General features: G+C 46.6%; 1 protein-coding gene across 5 annotated transcripts in view; it reads right to left on the bottom strand.

Annotated features, from left to right (window-relative positions):
• LOC144947939 (glutamate receptor ionotropic, kainate 2-like) overlaps positions 1 to 25,809 on the bottom strand; it is a 219,916-nt gene that overhangs the window by 30,014 nt on the left and 164,093 nt on the right. For all 5 annotated transcript variants that reach the window (XM_078877355.1, XM_078877356.1, XM_078877357.1 and 2 more), the window contains 2 exons: positions 18,036 to 18,154; positions 9,417 to 9,634 (listed from right to left, as the gene is read on the bottom strand). In XM_078877355.1, the coding sequence (XP_078733481.1) occupies positions 9,417 to 9,634; positions 18,036 to 18,154 (337 nt within the window). The remainder of the gene's footprint in view (positions 1 to 9,416; positions 9,635 to 18,035; positions 18,155 to 25,809) is intronic.

Raw genomic sequence — 25,809 nt, 5'->3', positions numbered from 1 at the left:
ATCAGAGTTGATGATTTACTGTGTTTAATAAAAGTGGGTGGCTTGCATAAAGAAAATTAAACACATCGAAAGGAAGCCACCCACTTTCATTCAGCACGTCAAATGTGATACATTCTGGTGTCAAAAGAATTGATTTTCTACTTTTGAGTGCAAACAAAAGTGTGTGCATCGAAAAACTAGTTATTTTTTTACTTAATTATTTTTTTACCATGAATGCTATTGCAACAATTTAACTGCTATTTTATTTGACCAGATAAGGCCCACTTGAGCTATGTAGCTCTTTTTCAGAAGTGACCTGGCCACAAATGATAGCCCAATGAAGTGGCTTATCATGTGGAAATATACAGCGGCTGAATTATCGAAGGACGTGTTTCTAAATGTGGAGGGGAAAAAGCGGAGGTCCCTAAGAAGAATCCACGCAACCACGAGGAGAACATGCAGACTCCAAATATACAGCAGGTGTGAGGGTCAGCATGGAACCCACGACCTCTCCTGCTACTCGCCACTGCGAGATGTTAATTGTTAAGAAAAGCATCAGTATAACCCTCAACGCTTATGAACAAATCATCCGGACATGGAATGCGCCCGATCTGGTCGGACCTCGAAAGCCAAGCAGATCTGAGCTTGGGCAGTGCCTGGATGGGTGCCCAACCATGCACAAGTAAGTTGTCATGAGGCTTTGGGAACATGTTGTGTTTATATCCAGTTGTGCTGTACGTCTATGCCGCGCGCCTTTACCAATCCGCACTGACCAGCCGGGGTGAAGTATGGTCAAACGGCCTCCACAATCAGCACGGCGTGGGAAGGCCCTCATCCAGCATTGGATTGACAAAAGGTCTAGGTGCTCCTACGGGCATTGTGCGGCGCTCATCTCTACCAGTGGAAATTCCACATTCCCATGGCAGGGACAATTTTAACAAACATTGACGAATTCGCACAAAGAGGTACCTATTTTAAGACTCTAGCAATGATAGTGATGGCTTGCCTATGTGAACCCTTGACCCTACAATAATTGAAAGCAGGCGCATTGCTATACAACAGTCTACATAATGAAATGATATCACGCAGCATGGCTATTACAATTAGAATAACGATCACCCCGATTGCAAAGTAGTGAAATGAAATTAAGACCAACACGATAAGAATAACACGCTTAATCGTAGTTGTGGTCATTAAGTACTGTACTGTATGAAATATGGTAAGACACAGACTGCAGCGGTATAACAATGCGCGCAAATGCAAAGCTGCGCATATCGCGAGACCGTATTCAACATGCACAGAATTAGCGCTTTAAAGCGTTTCTACGAACAATCACAATGAGGACATCTTGCCAATCAAAATACGGATAACAATAGGGCATTTATATAACTTCGCTAAAATGGGGTTTGGAGCGCAGTATGATAAGCCACTACCGCGAGTCACCAACGTTCCCGCGTAAGATAGTGCAATAGACACACGTGAACACGTTAGGGACAAAAATAGGTGAGCAAGACGGGATAAGCATGAGACAAGGCAGATAGATTAATAATATACAAGCCGCGGCAAGGCAGCGGAAAACACATTTAAGTGCCACCGGTGTCTGAAGACAAGGCGACGGTGAAGGGAGTTGACATTAAAAGGTTTTAAAGCAATGGCTAGGGCCAGGTGTGTACACCCCTTTTCATGACTCCGGCTGAATCGTACACTCGGGTTAACCCGGGTAATGTACAGACGAACGCACATTGACCGAACACTCCAGCATGCGCACCGGTTGTGATGAACGGATGTTAACAAGTGGCGTTGATTGTCAGACAATTGGAAATTGGCATTGGTTCCAGTGGATGAATTTAATTCTCAGCCAACGTGCCCGTGTATTAAATATGTGTTTTAGATTCTGAAAATCAGTAAGGAGTACGCAGAGAAAACCCAAAAGTGTACACTGTTAGGTCTTAAATGTACTGCAGAATAAGTATGACACGTCTCTACACTAGACTAGGTACTAGCTTAAAGATAAAGGCGCCTCCCTGCATTTGCATGCTCGTGCCACGACTGGCGAAAGGGCGTTCAAAAGAGTGAACTCGAGCGAGCGTCTCTAGATGGTGTTTGGTCTACTCTGCCGCACTCGCCAGATGTCTCACAAGAGGTGAGAGCACCCACACTTTATCCTACGACCGCACGTGACCTTCCTATCAAAGGTCACGTGTTGCCGGGTGGAAACGTGTCCGTTGTTTCAACATGCTGCGCTGGAAAAATGGGATTCGAACCGGTGCGCTGACCACTTCCACAACGGCAGCAGCTCCCAGGGACTTCATTTGACTGAGGGAGGGTGGGGTGGAAACCCTCCATTGCAATGAACCGTACAACACCTGTCCATCCCCACACACACGCATCCGTCTTTGGAAGGACACTGCCATCCACTCTCATCAATCCACGCAAAAGCCTTGCTCACACAAAGTGAGGTCAGGGTTAATCGCTGATATCGCTTTTACATACCGAACCTGACAGCCAAACGCATGGCCGCCGGTAAGCCAGAAATTGGCCACAAATGGCTCTTCTTGTACGGACACGTACAGGCCTATTGTCAATCTACTGCTGGATGTATGTATGTATGTTGGACTTCTTTCGCACCGTACGTAGCCAACCGTGCTAATTGGAGGTGTGGAGAAGGGCATCAAACTGAACACAAAAAGCAGTTCTAAAGAAATTAGTTTTCAATCTATATTTGGATGAGGACCTCCTTATATGCAGTGCAGGTCATGGGGGTTATTTAAGCTTACATCGTGTTACAAACCTGCTGATTCTAGTTCAATTCCCCAGCCATAGCTGACATGAGTGGCGAATATCTGAACGAGTCTTGAGCCTCCCCAAGGTCGACTCAGTCTTGAATGAGTAGCCGCTGTGGTTGTGTAAAGTTCAGCAAAGTTCAGGCAAAGGTGGCCAAGCTTGGTCCTGGCCACACCACACACCCATGTGCCTCGCCGGCTTTCATATCTGCTCGCTAACAGCACTTGCCCAGTCTGTTTGGCTACAGGAGGATGTTTGTATTTTTGTAGACACACAAAAACATTCACTGGCACTGCATACTAATTAGGAGGATTTGCCTGTCTTAGGAGCAGTAACATAGTGATTAGCGCACTGCATTATCAACCCAGAAAAACTGAATTTTATTCCTGGCTACTCCAATAAATTGACAGAGCGAGGGACAGTGTTTATCCAGCAGTGAATTGAAAAGGCAATGTGTTTCCAAATGCCAAAGGCAATCTCCTGCTGGATTGACGGCATTAATCTGCGTAAATTCTCTGATCCACGTGTTCCACTTTCTGTCTGTAACTTTAAATCCAAGCGTGCATATCTCCTTGTTTTGTTTTTACAAACTTTTCTGTTCAGCACATTCTGTTTCATCTAAAACCTTGTTTTCTAAACAGTATCTCATATCAAATAGTGAGCACTGATTAAAACTACAATATGATACAGCACAAAATATGAAAAGAAAAGTGCAACAATTTACAGCTAATATCAAGAGTAACTTATTTTTGGACAGGGTTTATTGTTTTGTTTAACAAAGACAGAGAGAGGATTCTTATGCCCTTGTCAAGGCCACAAAAATGTTGTTATTCCCCGCTGAGTCTAAAACGTGCTTTATAAGCATTCATCAATGTCAGCAGAGACAACCAACGCCACACTTCCAAGTGTGTGTGTTTCGACTGTCGACAGATTCCCCACACCCAGCATCTTCGTCGGTGCACCTGCGGTGAGGAGGCGGGAGTTCGCTTTTAAAGTTCCATCGAAACTGTTGTCTTTGTTTCAAACGTATTATTGGTTTCTTCTCTCTCTCCTTCCAAATTACAGGCTTTTTGTTCCATTTTTTTAGGTCGGTCGGACGAGGATAACGTCGACGCAGATATTGCTCCGAAGAGGTAAACGCTCGTTTAGATTTACCAACGCGACTGTCGCCCGAGCATCGCCCCCGCGAGAGGTGTTCGGAATCGAGCGTCGTTTAGTCTCGCGGACGCGTTCCATTGCGTGGAGTTTTTATTTTTACTCGTGCGCCGCCTCTCGCCAGAGACGACACCCCCCACCCCTCGCTTCTCGATGACTTCCCCGTGCACTAAAAAAAAAACGCGCAGATGTAACAACAGCCCCACGGCCATGGAGCACTGCACTATGAACCTGGCCACGTCGGTTCAATTCCCAGCCGTAGCTCGCATCAACCGTGAGTGAGGACATCCAACCGTGAGTGAGGGCTTCACTTCATCAACCGGCACCGATCGGGGTGGGGGAAGTAGGGTCAGTCAACACCCCCTGTGACTGACCTGGAGGCCTTCATATAGCAGTGTGCTAAGAAAGTCATGTGACTGATTATTTAATTGACAGCCCTTTGTCAATCCAAGGCTGTGTGGATCAAGGAGGTAATTGAAGACATTTCACCATGCTGGCCAATGTGGGTTTTGGTCAAGGTGGGAAGCATAGATAATGGATGAAAGTACAGTACAACGACACAGCCTTAGAGCAGCCTACAAGATGTGTTTCCGCACGCTGGTTGTCCAACCCAAAAAAATAATTTTATACCAGCCGCTTTGTCAATCCACTGCTGGATGACGGCCTCCCATGACATATCAGTCACGGGGATCATCGAACCACACGTCATCGTCAGCACGGCTTGGTGAAGGGGGCGTGCCAGAACCCGTTCAGATATTTTTCGTCACCAATATTAGCCGCAGTTGGAAACCAAACTCGCCAGATTCATGGGTGCAATTGCTCTAACCACCGCGCCTCCGCTCCACCCCAACAAAGGGTTGTAAATATTTTATATTATTACGATTATTGCAGCATCGCAGGAACCGTTCCAAATGTGTGCGTGTGAATAAAACTAAAAGTAAAACTATATATTTTTTTTTTAATCAGATAAAGCCCACTGAGCTCTGAGCTCTTTTTTCAGAGGTGACCTGGCCACGTGTGATAGCTCACAGAAGTGGCTGATATCGTCGTCACACGTGGGAGTTCATAGCAGCAGCCAAATCATCGACATGCACGTTGTTGATTCTAAATGTGGAGAGTGGGAGGGGCAACACCGGAGGGACTCGGAGAAAATTCCACACGGCCACCACGGGGAGAACACGCACACTTCAATTGTCCAGGCGTCAGAGTCGGGATGGAACCCACGACCACCTGCAATCCAGGCAAGGGAGATAACATTTCTAACAGTGGTGCCCCACACGGGGAAAGGGGCGGGCTAGAAGGATTGGATACAGGAAACGTGATTATTGGACATATTGTTCAGCTCATAATTGAAGGCTGCACTACGACGGGTGTAATTGTTTCATCGGTGAGCATTGGGCCAGGGTACGGGTTAATGACGGCACGCAAAGCCTTGCTCACTAGGCCGGTGGGCGATGAAGTCCTCAAGGCTTGTACTCTCGAGTAGATATCAAAATGGGTGGCGACACATATAACCTCAGTACTCATGCTGGGATTGTTGGGCGCCACGGTGGTGAGATGTTAACTACCTCGCCTGGTATACAGGACGTCGTGGGTTCAATCCCGACCCTGACGCCTGCTGTATATTTGGAGTTTGCACGTTCTCCCTGTGGTCGCGTGGATTTTTCTCCGGGTCCTCCAGTTTTTCCCTCCCCATTTAGGAACAAGCGTTTAGAGTATTTGGCTGCTATAAGTGTCTACGTGATAAGTCACTTCGCGAAAATGACACTTGTGGCCAGGTCGCTTCTGAAAAAGAGCTATATAGCTCAGGGGGCCTTACCTGGGCCAAGTACAAATAGTAGTAGAAACAGAATTACGAATACTAATATTTCGACAACTGCGGGAAGGATCCCTGAACTACGCAGCTATTCAATAGTGCATCGAGAGTTGGCCTGCATCTAGATTCGGGCCCGCGCATCATCGCATTTTTACCGTTACAATTATTATTGCTTGCGAAACACAATCACCAGATGTACTTGACATCGGTGAGTGAAAGCCTAGGCCAAGGGTTAATTGCGGGGTTACTGGCGGCGCATGCTTGAAACTCGCTCCACCATTTGTCGATTCGCTCTTGGCCAGACCCTTCTTCTGTCATGCGAAATCTCTGACAGACACAACGCCCCTTCCCCGTCCCGTTCTCCCACATCCTCTTTGTCTATCATCTTCGAACTTGTCTTGCTGCCACTTGAGAGCGTCAAGTGTCGCTGTTGAAGTCGTGGGGGTGGGGAGGGGGGGGGGTGCCTCTGTTGTGGCGGGGGATAGAACGGACTGCGTCGTCAGTACGCTGTCGCTCCGTACGAACACAGGACAACCGTCGTGGGTCAAAACAATGCGCTCGCCTTTTATTGACAGAAATATTAGCAGAGGGCTACCTCTTTAGCCCCAGGGCTCATTTTAAAAGGGACATTGCCAAAGCTCTCTTGCCTTGTTTCAACAACAACAACAACAACAAAATCATAAAAATTGGCTCAACAGAAACGGACGGGACATCGGCGAGGGTAAAATTGCACCCAATAACAACGCTCGCCCGGCTTACGATTTAGGCTCGGCGATTTTGGCGAGTGCCTGCGCCACCCCCCCCTGCCCCCCGTACACATCCCAGTCCTTCTCGCCGCGCGCCCTTTCAGCGTCGGGTGAAGGATGCGGCACGTTAATCTATCGGCTGTGGTTTATTCGGACGCTTTTGAAAAGGCCCCAGATGGGTTTCGGCGTTTTGGAAATATTGTTAGGCTCGTAACAATCTACACGGGGACAGCTCTGACACGTGTTCTTGGTTCTTTCGGTAAAGTCACGTAGAAGGGAAAAAATAAAATAATAAAAAGAAAACATCATAAAATAATTCTCACGACGTTTCGGCCACAACGCAAGCAGCCGTCCTCAGGTGAAGATTAGGTCTGTCGAGAAGACAGCGTCTGAATGACAAACCCCAGGCTTGGAGCGTCTATTTAAGCTGGGATGGAGGGGGAAGGGCGCCTTGACAAAATAATTTGCATATCAAGAGGAATTTAGCATATTTATGGGAAATGCAGATATGCAATTAGTACTACTTGTGACCATGGTCGATATGCTCCCATGCGATCAGGGATGGCCGACTGTGGACCTCGATGAAACCGTTCCAACCATTCGTGCATTCCACGTCAAACCATGTTAAATAAGAGCCAGTCAGTGCTCTGCGCAGGCCAGCATGTGGGAAACTAGGTTCGAGCTGGTAGGTAGAATCATTTTGTTCACAGCTTCACTCGTAGTACAGCAATACCCCGATTTACGTCTCCCCCGTTAAAATCGTTTCGCAAATACGTCGTCACTTTATTATTAACACGGCGACCTGACTTGTGCTGCGTCGACCCACACTTGCATCGCTGATGGCATCGTCCGTCCTTTCTAGTATCCGTCGCATCCACCGAACCCTGTAAGTCTCTTTAATTTACGTCGTTTCGATGTTCGTTGTCGCACCTTTCAGGCACGCATCCCCGACGTAAACCGAGGTATTGCTGGACATAAAATACTTTAACGAAGCTGATTTTTCTTTTCATTTTATCAGGTAAAGCTCACTGAACTATATGGCTCTTTTTGAGGAGTGACCTGTCTACCACAAATGATGGCTCAACGAAGTGGCTTATCATGTGGACATTTATATCACCAAAATAATCGAAACAAATGTTTCTAAATGCAGAGGGGAAAATCAGAGGAATGGGATGGAAATCCACGCAACCACTGGGAGAACATGCAAACTCCAAACATACAGCAGGCGTCAGGGTTGGAATCGAACCCACAACCTCCTGTATACCAGGCGAGGAAGCTAACATCTTGGCTAAATTGCTGTGGGCTCAAATACAATTATCTCACGGCGGGGTTAAGGGGTTGTTACTTCTCCACCCAATGGAGCAGGCCACGCCAGAGTGGCTGGTCGGTGCACCGCTTTACCCCCCCCCCCCCCCCTTCTGTCTATTGTTCACCCGATGCTCTGCTCATTGTCGTGACCATCAACTTCACCTGTGCCACAAGAGAAAAGCTCTGGTCACACACTTTCAAGAAGGTCGCTAAGCACGCACAACGTTCGTCAAACAGCATAAATGATCACGTGAAACTCCGGTCATCCTCGCAGCAGCTTTTAGAATAGCCATCGAACAAAGACGGTCGCTGCATCGCGCTGCACCTTCAGATGCGCTTCTGCGGACGTCTGGAACGCTCCTCCTTCCGATATTAGGAAGTTACTGAGAGCTACGCACTTTTAAATCTGGATTGAAAACTGATTTCTTTAAAACTGCTTTTTGCGTTTAGTTTGTTGTCCTTCCCCCGCACCTCTGATTAGCACGGTTGGCTACGTGCGGTGCGAAAGAATTTCAAAATACGTATGCACAATGCACGCACAATGCCGCACAATGCACGCACAATGCACGCACAATGCACGCACAATGCACGCACAATGCTGCACAACGCACGCACAATACACGCACAATGCTGCACAACGCACGCACAATGCACGCACAACGCACGCACAATGCCGCACAATGCACGCACAACGCACGCACAACGCACGCACAATGCTGCACAATGCTGCACAATGCACGCACAATGCACGCACAATGCCGCACAACGCACACACAATGCTGCACATTGCTGCACAATGCTGCACAATGCCGCACAATGCCGCACAATGCACGCACAATGCACGCACAATGCCGCACAATGCCGCACAACGCACGCACAATGCTGCACAATGCTGCACAATGCACGCACAATGCACGCACAATGCCGCACAATGCACGCACAATGCTGCACAATGCACGCACAATGCCACACAATGCCACACAATGCACGCACAATGCTGCACAATGCTGCACAATGCACGCACAATGCCGCACAACGCACGCACAATGCTGCACAATGCTGCACAATGCACGCACAATGCCACACAACGCACGCACAACGCACGCACAATGCACGCACAACGCACGCACAATGCACGCACAACGCACGCACAATGCTGCACAACGCACGCACAATGCACGCACAATGCCACACAATGCACGCACAATGCACGCACAATGCACGCACAATGCTGCACAATGCCGCACAATGCACGCACAACGCACGCACAATGCCGCACAATGCACGCACAACGCACGCACAACGCACGCACAATGCACGCACAATGCTGCACATTGCCGCACAATGCACGCACAACGCACGCACAATGCCGCACAATGCACGCACAACGCACGCACAACGCACGCACAATGTACGCACAATGCTGCACAATGACGCACAATGCACGCACAATGCCACACAACGCACGCACAATACACGCACAATGCACGCACAACACATGCACAATGCACGCACAATGCACGCACAACGCACGCACAATGCACGCACAATGCACGCACAACACACGCACAATGCACGCACAATGCACGCACAACGCACGCACAATGCCGCACAACGCACGCGCGCACCTTGAAGAAGGTCATGGTGGATCCGTCACGCACGGCCCCGTACTCGATGCGCGTCTGCTTGGCGAGGTCGTCGGCGGAGCTGATGGGCGACTCCATGCGCTCGACGGTGAGGAAGGCGGCCAGGTTGGCCGTGTAGGACGAGATGATGATGAGGGTGAAGAACCACCAGATGCCGCCCACGATGCGCGTCGACAGGGCCTTGGGCATCAACTCCGAACCTGGGGTGTGGATCGTCTTAGTCAGTATGAGCATCGTCAGTCAAGAAGGTTGACAAACTTCTTCTTGGTTCTTTCGGTAAAGTCACGTAGAAGGGAAGTAATAAATAATAAAAATAAAACATAATAAAATTGTATTTTATTATGTTTTATTTTTATTATTTTAAAAATAAAACATAAAAATTTGTTATTTTATTGTGTTTTATTTTTATTATTTTATTACTTCCCTTCTACGTGACTTTACCGAAAGAACCAAGAAGATGAATCCCTGCAGTCACGAAAGCTTTAAATCGAAAGTTGACAAACTTGTGCAAATAAATCTGGAAAAAATCCTCATCATCATCATTCCCCCGCACCTCCGATTAGCATGGTTTGTGACGTACGGTGCGAAAGAAGTTCAACATACGTGCATCATCAAACACGTTTTCAGTGAATTCTGGACGATGTTGGCATTGGAGATTTTGTGGGGATGAGCTTAGAGTGTGGATGGTTATCATCATCAATATAAAGTCATCACCACCATCATTTGTTATCGTCATTTAAATCGCAAAAAATATATATAAATATCACAAATGACTAAACTCAATCATCATAAACACCAAATATCGTTATCGTCAACACCCAAACGACAATCATCACAGTCTTCATCATCAATAAATACACGTAAATAAGTCAAACTAATCATAATCAGCAAATATACATATTTGAATTATCATATGTTTTATCATAAATATAAATGTTGCTCATCTTTAAAAATCCACCTAGAAAATAACGAATATCATTTGCGTCATCATCATCATCATGATTCACCTCACTGATGATTACATATAAGTGTAAAACCATGGGAGAGAGAGAGCTTAAATAATAATAAATAACTCTCGTTAAATTAACAGGGTATTATATTTGTTGCAATGTTTGTATTTTTATACACGCAACAAAACATCTAAAATATATCACAAATGAAGTTATCATCAAATTGCGCCCTTGCTCTCCACAGTTGCCAGAACATACTCCATGGACCTTCACTCTGCTGTCCGGATATGGGGGCTGCCTCCCTGAACACAACGACAGCGAAATCACCGATTCTGGTCTCCAGGCCTCCAAATGCCGCGCACACTCGTGGACATCTCCTAACGTCACCACACGCCTTGAGGGACAGAGTCTTTGAGCTGCAGTCAACTCATGGCTAATACCGTTTTGATGTACAAATGTCTGATATGGCTGTTGTAAACAATTGTACACAATAAAAAAAAATCCACGCGAGGTTTTTTGGGTTCGAGGGCGTGAATATAAATGTGTCGTGAAACCCGCTGCCACCCGACACAGCCAATGAGTGAGGTTTGTCACGTAAACAAATAACTTTCAAGAATTAAAAATGTACGTTGATTAAGAAGATTAACGAACTTTTAATATTAAAAAAATCGAACAAATTACAAATATCATGCCATAACAGGGTTGCTTTATAATGAATTTTCAATTATTGCAAACCTTTGTCAAGCATCAATTTATGTAATGCATGAAACATTATTTTAGTATAACATGTGCTTTGAACTGCGCAATAGAAAAATGTCTTGTACAATTAATTACATAACCAAAGTAAAAATAAACACGAGTTAATTATCATCATATTTATTAATTTTGCTTTTGCCTAAAGCATTCCGGGGATTATTGGCATTAAGGAACTTACGGTTTTTTTTGTAAATATGGTACCGTAATTTAAAAATGTAATTACGGAATGGAACAAAAATATTACCGTAGCCTTCCGCTCTTAAACAAACATACATGATCCTGCAAAGGCGTCCATACCACTCAATTAGGCAAAATGCCTTACACGTGCAATAATTCACCAACAGCAACTCACACTACCTTCCCAGCGGTTGCGAGGCAATTCATCATAATCCATCATCATCATCGTAATAAAACCTGGTTTCACTGCCTGGAGGCACATGCAGAATTGTGATTACCAGTTACGCTGGCCACAGGGGACTTGCGGCAGAGCTCGGGCTGGTGGAGGGGATGGGGCGGGGGGTGCCACTCGAGGCACTGGCGCTGAGATGAAGCGAACTGCTGATCCCCCCCCCACACACTGACCCAGGTTCAAGCCCGGCACGAGTAACGAAAATAGAATAACAAGGCTAGGTCGGAGATGACGAGGGGCTAGGGTCGGGGTCGCGAAAGGGTTAACCTGGCAGCCGATAGATTATCAGCCTGAGCTGCAGCGATCGAATCGCTCGCGATTTCCGCCGGCGGGTTGCGATGGGAAAAAAACCTCGCGCGTCTAGTTGAGTGCGCGGGGAATGTTGCGAGGCAGGAAAGGGAGAGGTGGAACTTCGTGGGTGAGAATAGTGTTGTTACCCATAATTTGGCATGCATGGTGGTAAACGAACTAATGTATTTTTTTCTAGATTTGAAATTTTCGTGACTGCAAGGATTCATATTCTTAGGTTTTTTTCGGTAAAGTCACGTAGGTAAAAAAAATTAAAATTAATAAAAGTAAAATAAAAATAAAATAAAAATCACGACGTTTCGGAGAAAACACAAGCTTCCGTCTTCAGGTGGAACAGTCGCAGCGCGATTGCTGTTTCAAGTAAGAGAAATTCCAAGAAAACAGTCCTTGTATATATACTGGTTGGCTCACTAAGCTTATATAGCGCTTTTTCAGAAGCGACTTGGCCACAAATGACAGCTCAACGACGTAGCTTATCAATGTGCAAAATTGATAGCAGCCAAATAGTATAAAGGGTGTGTCTAAAATTTGGTGGGAAAAATACTGGAGGAATCGGAGAAAAATCCACGCAGCCACGGGGAGAACACGCAAACTCCAAATATACAGACATCGTCAGGGTCGGGATGAAACCTACGACCTCCTGCATACCAGGCGAGGTAGTTAACATCTCGCCACCGCGGCACCCGCTTTGCGCGCACAGTGAATTCGATGATCGAGGACGCCACTTGCGATCGTTTGTACCTCACGTCTGCCTCCGCAGTAATGCGCAGGGACTTGGAAAGCCGGAGCTGAATGTCGCCCAAAATGTGGGGTCTCACTTTACCTCTGTTACAGCATCATCCTTTCTTCAGACGTTCGGGCGGGGAAATTTCCACTGATCTGACCCCGCGCTGCGTTCTCCCTGAGTCGTGATACATCGCTATGTAACACGATTTTTGTTCCTGGGTAAGAAGTGTTATTTCGTAATTGCTTATGCTTAAAAAGTATAGAAAATGGCTATTATTCCCCACAAACTTTGCTTTTGTGACCAGGACTTCATGTGAAGGAACGACACAAATGCACATGTTTTCTCATTGAAAATAGGTACATTTAAAAATATCAATGTTCTGGTCACAAAACCAAAGTTTGTGGAGAATAATAGCCATTTTCTGCACTTTTGAGGTATAGGCAATTAGGAAATAACACTTACTACCCAGAAACAAATAATAAACAAATTTGTTACACGGTGTTATTATTCGAGTGGATTATTAACTTTGCGTTTGTGTCCTGGTCACAAAAGCAAAGTTTGTGGGGAATAATAGATATTTTCTGCACTTTTGAGGCATAAGCAATTTGAAAATAACACTTACTATCCAGGAACAAATAATAAATAAATTTGTTACACAGTGTTATTAATGGAGTGGATTATTAACTTTGCGTTTGTGTCTTGGTCACAAGAACAAAGTTTGTGGGAAATAATAGACATTTTCTGCACTTTTGAGGCATAAGCAATTTGAAAATAACACTTACTATCCAGGAACAAAAAAAATATTTTGTTGTTACACAGTGTAATAAAACGGTGCCGCGCACATTCCGTTGTTTGCGTGGATTATTTAGCGCGAGGCAATTGTAGAGGGAGCTTTTACCACAGAAGGCTATGTAGGTCTGCCTAGTGGGGGAAACAATGTTGCTATGCTGAAGGTGAATTGTTAACGCGGGATGCTTTTCTTCGGCAATTTGCCCGGCTATATTACACGGGAGAGATCCGTGGTGCGTTCGCACAGCGGCGGGAACAACGAAACAAAGATTTAAAAAAAAACTTCAATGATGCGGAGAACAAGTAACGGAGCCCTTGAGGAGTATTGCACAACTAACGAACGAGGTGTTTAACGGGCGTACATGAGACACACGCAAACTATTACGAAAAAAAGACCAGTGGAAATTAATTATATGAAAAACGTCATGGTCCATGTGCAATTAAGATCGAGATTTTAAACCAACAGCAGCAAAAACGCACCCAAAAATGTGGGAGAAAGGGAGGGGAGGGTGGGAGAAAAGGCTACAACAAAGAGTGAGGTACCTATGTGGTTTTACCGAAATAAGTAATAAGCAAGTAACGAAAAAATGCAAACGAGCAAAAAAAATTCGGCCCGTGGCAACTGGCACACACGTGGCCTATTTTGGAACGACATCGCGCGATCGTTAACATCCAGTGTGAATCACGCGCACTGTCGGCCAGCATTAATCAGGGCGGCTGCTTGACTCGAACCGCGAACCTCTGCAGCATGCTGCGGACGCGTCACCGCGCCACACCGAGCAGAGATCGATCAAACTTTAAATGCAAATTATGAGTGCGTTTATTTATTTCTGTTGTCGTTGTTGTTGTTACATTAATTGCGCACCCAGTGGTGATTATTTACGGTTTACAACGCGAGCCTCAAAGGTTGGCGGCGGGGGTCTCTCTCCCTCTGGCTTGAGAGCAACAATCTCAGGGCTGCTGACTCAGTACAAATCATTAGCCCAACACCTTCGAGGGGTGCCCCCAAAGCCACGTTCGACGAATGGGTTTATACCACGAGTCGTTACGGAAGGAAACCCGGGGCAAGCCGCTCGCTAAATACGTCCGCGAATGCACCTGCAGGCGTGACACTTTTGGCAAACGACGCACATCTTCAAGAGCGCCTGTGTACACGTGTGTGCGGAGCTTCGTTCGCACCCGACATAGCCAACCGTGATAATCGGAGGCACGGGACCCAGACGGCAACTCGAACCCGCGTGTTTTTATCCAATAGATTGAAAACTAATTTCTTCAGCGACTGCTTGTTGTGTTGTTGTTTATTCCCGCAAACCTCCGATTGGCGCAGGTTGGCTACGTACGGTGCGAAAGAAGTTCAACACGCGTATGTATATACTGTACGTGCGTGCATACGTTGTTTCGCCACGAGTGTGCGAGCGCGATGGGCGAGTCGTTCCGGGGTCAGTGAACTTTGCTGAACTTTACACAAGCACAGCGGCTACTTATTCAAGACTGAGTCGACCTTGGGGAGGCTCAAGACTCGTACAGATATTCGCCACTCATGTTAGCTATGGCTGGGGAATTGAACTAGGATCACCGGATTTGTAGCATGATGATGTAAGCTTAAATAACCCCCGTGACCTGCACTAAATAAGGAGGTCCTCATCTAAACCTCGATTGAAAACCCATTTCTTCAGAACTGCTTTTTGTGTTCAATTTGTCCTTCCCGCACCACCCTGCACCGCACCTCCGATTAGCACAGGTTGGCTACGTACGGTGCGAAAGAAGTTCAACACGCGTACGTACGTGCATACGTTGTGTTGCCACGAGTGTGCGGGCACGATGGGCGAGCCATGCAAACCACCACCGCGTGCCATGAGCCAGCGGACGCAGCGTGGGGCCTCCGTTTCCCAACACCGGTGCAACCGGACGATGCCACGCGGTGTTGCCGGCCGACGTCAACATTTTTTTTTTAAAGAGAACCTTCGAACGAGCAATCGATTGCGACAGCTCTGGATGATATCGATTAGACGGGTCGGAGCAAACCGTGCCTATCGAAAACCTGTGAAGGTCCACAATGCTGACACTTGCATGGCAGACCGTAATATTGTGAGCATCGCAGGCTCCCGGCAGCCTTTGATCTCTCTCTCTCTCTCTGATACGGATATCGAAGTCATCGTGAGTTGACCGGAGGGACCCTTGGGTGAGATTTCTTCATCAGTCGACACGAGCGATGGCTGTGCATCATGCCCAGGTATCGAACCTTGGTTACTGGGAATATAGCACTACACACGCACAGACTCCGGCAACAGTCTTCCACGTACAAATCAAACACAAGTATCGCCAGCGGTGGTGCTCGCATCACACCGGTACTCAATTATGGCCGAGCGAACATCGGAGAAGTACACGACATCTGTTGGCAACACTTGACAATGATGTGCGTGGCCAGGAATCGACAGTTGGGTTCACATTGTGGTGAAATGAGGCATGACGCTACCACACCTCGCCACTCCTTCATGAACATGATGAAGCAAGCATTGTTAGCGAGCACCGATTGAAGCGGACACAACACATTAGACAGTGGTGTGGACAACTCTATTGCTGGCTGCCTTTGTCTCCCCAAGTGCTGATGCTTACGCACTACACCAGGTACTCATTTATGGCTCAGTCGACCTGGGGGAGGGCCCCAGATCGGTTCAAACATTCGCAGCTATTAATAGTTGGCCGTGAGCGGGACTGGAACTCGGGATCCGTAGCGCAGTGCGCTAACCGCTGCGCCACCGCTCCGCACTGCAGCCACATACCGCACACGCCCCATACTCACTTGCACGTAATTTCCCCCCTTCCCCGAGTCCAAATTGCCACTTTCAGACCTGTCATTCCCTGCCACCTTGACAATGGCGCGGTTTTATTTTTAAGCATGATCTTATAATATGCCACTTGGAGTCAGCATAGCAGAAGTCCAGCTCGACACAAAATGTCTCAAAATTGTACAATCACCTGATATTTAGCCCGGGGGGGGTATACCAACCCCCCCCCCTGCCACCACTCTACACAATTGTCCCTTCACCCCCCCACCCCCCTTGCCGCGCGTTCACAAGAAGTGCCGGGAACTGTTTGTTAAAAAAAAAAACCCGAGCAAACATCGAGTGGGCCTCCCGGTCCGACTCGTGAAACGGTGCGCGAGGGCAATTACAGCCAACATTGTTTACTCGTTCGATTTCTGTCCAAAGACTAATACTTGTGCTTTAAATGACTTGCACCTTGTGTTTGAATTGTCGAGCCATTCTGGAGCGAGGCTTTCTACCAGCGCCGATGCACTCATTTCCTGCAGCCTAAAGGGTGAATGTGTCTAAGTGGTGCTCCTGCGTGCACTGGGTATGGGGTAGCTTCAGAAGACTTAAAGGGATTCACTGTGTGCATGTACGTGCGTAAGCACGTTGAACTTCTTTCACACCATACGTTGCCAACCGTGCCAATTGGAGGTGCGGGGCAAGGACAACAATCTAAACGCAAAAAGCAATATCGATGATTTAAAAGTGCACAGCGCCCAGTGGCTTCCTAATATCGTAAGGAAGAGCGTTCCAGACGGCCGCAGAAGCGCATCTGAAAGTGCCGCGCGATGCGGTGCAGGTGTCAATGGGCGCGGGCCCACGGTTCCTAATGGGACGACGACAAGATTAATTTTGCCGTGCGACCATCTCTCGCCCTGAATGTGCCCCATCTCATGAGATCTTGCAAGCAAAGCAGGGGGATGAATGTGAGGGCGCTGCCAGGGAATATCCGTTGTGTTGTTGTGCGGCTCGATACGTCCAGCGGCAGTGCAGTGTCAAGGAGCCAGTCGACGGCGGAAGATATTCGAGATCCACATCCTCGAGTCTCTGAGCCACTTTTGCAACGGACTTACAATGCCGTCCTTCCCAAAGAGCTTGCCGTGTGTTATCGGCGCGCATTCGCGATGGACCAGACTCAAAGAGGGAGCAATAACAAAGTGTTCGGACTTTACTCGCTGCGAAGCGTGGTTACCGCAGTTGCCCTCTGCTGCCCACCGAGTAGAATCACGGCTGCCTACAGCACCTGTTATGCACGGTGGTCACCCAATGCAAGAAACTATCCAGGCTCAACATTGCTTAGTTTTCGCGATCTGACGACATCTCGGTACATTCGAAGTGATGTTATCGCAGGCAGGAAGATAATAATGCAGTTCAGATATGTAGCTAAACATTAAAATAAAACTCTACTTGTGGAAAGACAGTGGACAGGTAGATAACAGAGGTGTACATATATAGACATTTAGGTACATAGATGACCAGACCACAAGGACATTAAGAATGATGCACAGAAGTTCAAGGATAGGAAATATCACTCTTGGACACATTTCGGGTCATTTTCTCAGAGACAAATGGCTCAGGAACCTGTCACCAATGGAGAGAGGCATAAAACGTCGCACCGGTTGATCAATGTGTTAACATTGATCACATCCAGGTGGTGTTCACATCGATTGACCAATGTGATTGATCAACGTGAACACCACCTGAATGTGAAATTGTATTCGTTGCTTTCCGTCGACGTCAGCCATCACGTTAAAAGAACAAGACAGCGTCCACACGAAGGTGACACGGCCACCGTTGACGGCCTTGCCCGCTGCTCACTCGCTCGCTCGCTCGTCCCTTCATCCGTACCTTGCTGCATGAGGGCTCCCACTCCGAACCAGAAGCTGTTGAGCATCGTGAAGTTATTCTCCACCACGTCCGAGTCCGGGTTGCACGGGTGGGGGTTGTACCACTCGTAGGGACTGAACCTGGGCGAGGTGCACAAGTGAGCGGCCAAGCAGACACAGCCGAAGCATAACGCGCACAAAGACAAAGATCTCCCCATCCACGTAGCCTCGAACAGACTGTTGGGGCAAGTGCCGTTAGCGGGCAGCACTACCTATGAAGGCCAGCACTGTCGCACACGAGGGGGTGGTTGGCCAGCACCACTCCCGGCCGCCTCTTGTGGCCCCGGTGGCAATGCTTACACACCACACCAGGTACTTATTTAAGGTTGAGTCGACCTAGGGGAGGAGTCCCAGCACCGGTTCAGATACCCGCCACCGATGTTGCCTGTGAGCAGGGAATCGAACTCGGCTAGCTGGGTTCAAAGCGCGGTGCGCTAACCGCTGCGCCACGCCTCCTCGCCGTGCGCTCGCACGCACGTGCATAGCAGCAGCATCAACTTCAACCCTCGCCGAAATCATAGCCCCACTGAGAATAATCAACGCGGAGGTAACGGTAACAGTGCAGCCCTGCAAATCCTCGTGTAAAGGATGGGGGGGAGGACAAGCACCACAATCAACACAGCGTATACTCGTCGAAGACCGAGTTGACCTCGTGGATGGCTGTAGTCGTTTAATGCGGGGGCGGTGAGTCTACATGGTAAAGGCAGAGAGGCACAACGTGCAGGTAGCCCTGAAATGACTTGCAGTTGAGATTGTCGTGTTCTTCTTCTGTGTGTGTGTGTGTTGCCGGAGGTATTGCCGTGCACGCATTGTGGTGGCGTCGTTTTATTTAAACAAGCTCCTAACAGTTAGTTTTTGTCAAGTAACAAGTACGAAAAGGTAAAACCCTGCAATGTCTAAAATGTAACACGTACGTGTCTGCGACCATTGTTATGGAATGTGTTTGGCTTAAGCTACAGCTGGTGGAAGGGCTTCCACTTAAGCGAACTCCAGAGCCCCTCTCAAGAGTATTTGGCCTACTCTTCCACGCTGGCCAGAAGGTCTTGGGAACACGTGAGAGCACCCACACTTTACCCCACCGCACGCGAACCTGCTGATTGACTAACTGCGATGGACGCATTAACACGCGTAGGCAATAACATTGTTCTCTATTTACCAGGAGGGTCCTGCTTTGAATGTTTGTACAATTCTATGAATCGGTATGTTTATTTCCACGTGTTACTTTGTGCGGGGGGAAACTGGAGTGCCCACAGAAATAATTTGCGTTTGCAAAAGAATAACGATGAGATGCCTCCTACAAGTGACACCTTGTAAATATCCCTGTGTTCCTATCAAAGTAATTAATTTCAGAATTTGCAAATATGAAACCATGTGCACTGTCTCAGCAATTAGTTTTTTTGCGCAGATTATTGGGAAATAAAACACCTGACTATATATATAAAAATAATGAAAATAATGTCATGCAAATAACTGTAAACATTCTTGAGAAAATAAAACCATAACATTCACCCTTTTTTATTCATAAGGGTAATGTTTTGTTATTAACACAAATGTGATCATTATTTTTGTTTAACTTTTGAGGTCCCTTCCCAACACTTTTTTAAGAGCACGGAATATTTTTTTTCACCTCTCTCCAAAATTGCACCAAATTATTTTGACAGTTTGGTAATGGCCGTTTACATTGTGGCATTAACATAACATCACCTTCTCTACCATTCCTGTTATTTCACACCGTCGTGCATGCCAAATTCTAAATGTGAATGTTATTTTTTGATTGCTAAAGAAAGACACGGTGTTTTGTGTGTGCATTTACGATCTTGTCCATGAATAAATTTGTCAAATATAGGTATTTTTAGGCGCCAACAGCAAAAAAAAATTGCCATTAGCGATTTAAATAGGGAGAGCTTTTTGGGGGGTTGCACAATAAAGGCATCTGGATCATGACACATTAGTAGGCCGAGAAAAAAAAGGTAGTTTCATAAAAGACTAGAGTCAAGCTAGGATTGAGCACACAACCGAAGAGAAAATAATAAAATAAAATGACAAATCAGAATGAGATGGAGCAGAGAGGGCTCGCTGAGAGGGCCACACAACAAAGACAAAGATCGCCCGTATAGCCGCAACAGACTGTTGGGGCAAGTGGTGTTAGTGAACACCTATTAAGGCCGGACCACCTTTGTCTCCCTAGTAGCGATGATGCTTACAAACCGCATCAGGTACTCATTTCAGGCTGAGTCGACCTAGGCGAGGCCCAGGACCGGATCAAATATTCGCCACTGTTATTGGTCGTGATCGAGATTCGAAGATGGGTCGCCGGGTTTGTAGCGCAGCGCGCTCACCGCTACACGGACCGCTCACGTACGCACAGACGCACACACACGCAAGCTCACTCGATGAGGCACGCACGCATCGACGAACACACGCACGGACAAAAAAATGCACGCTTCGGTGGCTGATCCATTGCCGCCCAAGGCCACATGCAGGACACCTACAGTTAACAGAGATGTGAAGGGAAATGTTCAACAGCCCATAGGATGCATGCATGCATGCAGACATGCACGCATGCACACAACGATTCCAGGATATTCCAGTTGTACCAAGCAAATTTGGCTCGGGCTGAGTGGGTTGGTTCTTGCCAAGTACCACGCCCGGCCGCCTTTGTCTCTCCCAGTGCCGATGTTTTACACACCACACCATGTGCTCATTTAAAGGCTGATTTGATCTGGGGTTTAATCATCACTGATGTTGGCAACGAGCGGGAATCGAACTTGGGCAGCCCGGTTTGTATTGTGCAGTGCACTGCCCACTACAATGCCACACACCGAAGACAAAGATGCACTATATAGCCTCTAACAGGCTGTTGGGGCAGGTGTTGTCAGCAAGCACCAATTAAGGCTGGCAGGGCACACGAGATGGGTGGCTAGTACCACACCCGGCCGCCTTTGTCTCTCTCTCGTTACGATATTTACACATCACACCAGGTACCCATTTGAGGCCAAGTCGAACCAGCAGAAGCCCAAGACTGGTTCAGATAATCGTCACTGGTGTTGCCAGCGAGCTGGAATGGAACTCGGGTCACCGGCTTCTTAGTGCAGCGCACAAATCGCCGTGCGTCCGCTTCCCACGCACGCACACGCACAATGGCACGCGCACGCACGCACACGTGCACGCATTCATGTGCACACTCGCCCATGGATGTCGTCACGCGTATATTGCATTAACACTGAAGGCACTCGATATTTATGCACGGACGTGCCGTGATGTTATGCATGCACATCCCTGCCAGCCTGCACAGTCACAAATGCACTCGCCCGTGTGCAAACGTGTGTTGATGTGTTAATGATTATGTTCATGAAGTTGAGCTGGAAAATTTAAGTGACCATCTTATGTGCGAACAATAATTGCCAGCGTGGTGTCAATTTACTGCTGGATGAAGGCCACGTCACGCCACGTTTATCGCGGGGGGAGGGGGGTCGTTTCGACCATATCTCACCACGCTGGTCAGCGTGGGTTGGTGAAAGGGAATCGAATTCGGGACGTGAGGTTCATGGCGCAGTACACGGACCATTGCGCCGCCATTCCCATCCCTTGTGCATTTAAGTTTTGTAAATGAGTTTGCTCAGTATTACCAGTACAATTACATTTTTTGATTATTATTTTCTTTCTCCCACAAACACAATTCATATTATCAGCGACCAAAATCAAAATTCGATGGCTGAATGCCACAGTATCTAGGATGGCTGTGCAAAAAAAACAGCACGTATACACAAACAAAACATAATAAAACAAAAGCACAATGCCGTGTCACAAACAAATGAAATTAAACATGTCACTTACCGAATTCTCGCAGGGTTCAAAAAAAACATTAACGATGATAATAATCAAACATTCATGATGCACTGTGATTTTGAACTTGAAAGAAAAAAAAATTGGACGTATGTTCTGTTCCAACTTGGGCCACAGTTTGCATGCAGTTGTCGTTACAAGACCAACAGCTATTCGCGGTTTTTGGATCTGGCATGGCTGCACGGATTCTCCGCCAAAACTCTCTCACCGGGGGGGGGAACTCAGCCTCCAGTCCGCCACCAGCATGGAACCCACTCGAGCTTAAAGGCCAATCCTGCGGAGCAAACCTTGGCGGGTGACTGTGTGTCGTGAGCCGGCCGGCCGGGCATCAGGCGAGATGCTTCCCTGGCTATGCGTCACACGCTATACGCAGATGGGGACAGTCAATAGCAGGCAGGTGACCACATGGCAGGGGTGAGTCACCTCATTGGATGGTCAATGTGGAGCTCCCAAAAAGTGGTTCTCATCGTATTGAGCCACAGATTTGAGTGCCCGAGGCATCTCCTCATCAGGTGTGTTTAACTTACAAACCTTCTAATGACTGTGAATGATTCACAACTGTAATAATATTGGAAGTCATCAGCTTCAATCCACGACATCCATTTATGCTGCTGTACGCGATCTCACATTTTAAATAATTATGAAATCAATTTGGTGAGCTCACAGCCATGCAGGCCAAAGTATTGCTGTACAGCAGACACGTCTGCGGTGTGGCAGCATATGTAGAGGCAGAATGTTTAACAAATTCTGATTCCAAGCTTTCTGCGACAAGGGTGGCAATCAGTGCTTTAGAGCCGCAGCGCTAATTACAACGTCAGCACATATGATCAGAATGGCAGGAGACTTTCAATGCTTTAATCTGCCAGCATGAATCAAAATGTATAATTTCGCAAATTTAGCTTTTTGCCGCATTTTTATAGCACGAGGCTACCGTGAAGGTATTCTGTTTCACGGACGGCGATAGTCTACCCTAGGTGTCCATGCTGCTACGTCGTTTCAGCAAATTAAGAAGTAATAATAATATGGACGGTGAGCTAATCTCGCAACTTGGACAGTACGCAGGTAAACGTGTAGATTTGCTCTGCAGTATTGGCAAGGCTACGGCGATAGTGGTGGGAACATTTAAAACCGACCGGTGGACGTAAACATGTGACTGGATGCTGAGCTCCCTAAGGTTTAGCCATGCCAGCAAAAACCGCAATCACTCCCAACCTCAAAACAACACGTACTGAGAAAAGTCGTCATCAACACATCACTGCTGAAAGTTTCAGGGTCGAGCGGACTTCTAATTCGACGCTGGTTTCCTCATACTAACCAGTGGCAGCTAGTGAGTGAAATATATGTATGGGGCAATGGAAGTCCGTTGGTGTGTGGGGCCATGGGGGAGGTTTGGGTGGGGAAAGGGGGTGGCTAAGAATGGGAGGAATGGTATACAGTTCATAATCTTTATAACGGACACTAAAATGGAAACCGTGTTGACCGGTGCTGCACAAGCACATGTCACCAAAAATTTAACTCATTTGTCAAAATGAAATCTGCAACAGGTGAAGTGTTGGCCAATGACCGTTTGTTTGATATCTCTGCTTTGAAGAATGACCATAGACCAAAAACATCGCCTGTTATATATTATTACACTGTGTAAACACTTTTTTTTGTATTGTGTTACCTTGTGCTATTAATTAAGAGTTAAACTTTTATTTATTTATTTCACTAGTGGGGAACCGGCCCCCATTTGCCCCTAATGACAAGCCGCCACTGGCTGCTAAACCGTAAAACAAAGCCGTGCAGGCCCCGGGATGGGGCACAGCCTACAAACACCGCAGGCACAATGCTTTGGGCACGTGACTTCAGTAGGGCATGCAGGGCTAAGCCATGCTGGAAGACTGCTGGTTGTTTTTTTTGCAGAGGGTGTCTTGAATGAATGGAATTGCATTATTGAGTGCTGTTAAATGCAAATTGCTGTAGGTGCAAGGAAATTACAGAGGTGGCGTTATGATAAATAGTGACGATAAAATAAAGTGTGGGGGGGGGGGGGCGAGTCAAATCGTATCCCTGTTGAAATGAGAGGTGGGCAGCGATCACCTCCATGACTGCATTTCTGGTTTTGGAAATTCCACGTTCCTATGGTTGGTTACAAAGCTGAATTACATTTGAGACTGATGCCTACAAGAGTAATTTAAAGGAGCGTTACCCAGTCAAACATGCACCAATGTTGGCCCAACGTTCCATGGTTACTGGGTAGGTCTCTGATGAGTGAAATGACTGCACACAAAGTGACTAAATTCTACACGCTAGGCTGTTCGATGTGCGATTCAGAAAAAGCCTTGCACTTATTTTAAGGAGAATATGAAAACGTTTCAATGTAACTACAGCTCTTGTCAAGGTGTCCCAACAATTTTAAGTTATCTCGTAAAAATGTAATTAACCAGATTATGAAAAGTCACTTACATTCACCACTGATTAATTTACATGGCAATGTTTTAAGGAGTTAAAAGTTTAAATACTTAAAACGGCATTTTACATTATTTTAATAAATTGAGATACCTTGAAAGGTAATTTAAATTACGTATGAAATTGGCATTAAATCACAGCGGATAATTGAGAAGACAAAAATCTGCATTTCAGACCCTATGAGAATGCCTTGCAGTTTAACGTGATTTTTACTTGCCTGTAGACCTCATCTAATTTGTTTTAGCAATAGCAAATATAGCGACACAATATGCCGAGTAATGATTTAGCAAATATAGTGGCACATTATGCGGAATCATAATGTCCTGCAATGTATAAAAAATCTGTCATCCACAAGAAACTTCCAAAAGTGATTGGAATGAATATTCAAATTTCTATATAAAAACCACATTACCCACTCGGTGCAGCATTTTAGTTAATATTTCAGCACTTTTATGATAGTTTTAACTACATTAAATAAGGGCAATTTTATGATAGTTTTAACTACATTAAATAAGTACAATTTCTCCGCGCCGGTAGGACTTGACCCAACAGATGTCACCTTGTGAATAATCATTATGATGATGGCACATGAGGATCAAGGTTAAAATGTTCTGAAGTTGCTCTCGGTTACAATTTTCGAAGGGGGCTTCGCTCTACACAATGTCCTGTCATTATGGCATCGAGGCAAAAAAAAAGCCTAATGGTGTAATGTTGTTCTGGCTCAACTCTACTCCAGTGAACATAAACACGTGTGACCGCACAGGACATAGCTCAACGCACAGCCCATTCTGGCTGAGACCCCAACGAGCGCACGGAACCAACTTTCGAGTCTCAAATGTTGCTTTAGGGACCAAAATGAAACCTCGATTTTGCAGACTTGAGTGCCTGGCCAATGGTGAAGACGCCCCTGATAGGGGATGTAACGATTCGTCAACTCCTCGTATAAAATAAATTCTTAATCTCGCAATTGCTGTGTTTTAGCGTGAGTATAGTACTCTATTGCAAACACGTTTATAAAATGTATCTAGTGAAAAGTGCTTTTTTTATTTGTAAAAAAATATTAAATGACCCCGTCCCCCCCAATTGATCCCGATTTATGTATCTCTAGCAGGGCAATGCAACCCTTCGTCTTGGAGAATGGCCAATGGAAGTGGATATTACAGAGCTACTTCTGAGCTCTCTTCAAGTGACTGGTGATTTACATATGCATATGATGACAATTATCATCATCAGCAGCAGCCATGGTCAATCTGCTGCCAGATGAAGGCACCTGCATGCAACGTCAGTTACAAGGGTTATATTAATACCACACTTCACCACACTGGTCAGTGTGGACTGATGAAGCGGGGACCGATGTTAGCCGTGGTCAGTAAAAGAACTCCGGCCAGATTCATAGCGCAGGGGTGCAAGCAACTGCACCACTGCCACCACCAATAATT

The sequence above is a fragment of the Lampetra fluviatilis genome, chromosome 47, assembly GCF_964198595.1.
Source record: "Lampetra fluviatilis chromosome 47, kcLamFluv1.1, whole genome shotgun sequence".
NCBI classification, from domain to species: domain Eukaryota; kingdom Metazoa; phylum Chordata; class Hyperoartia; order Petromyzontiformes; family Petromyzontidae; genus Lampetra; species Lampetra fluviatilis.
Note: the sequence above shows the minus strand (reverse complement) of the source record. Positions and strands in the feature narration are given on the sequence as shown.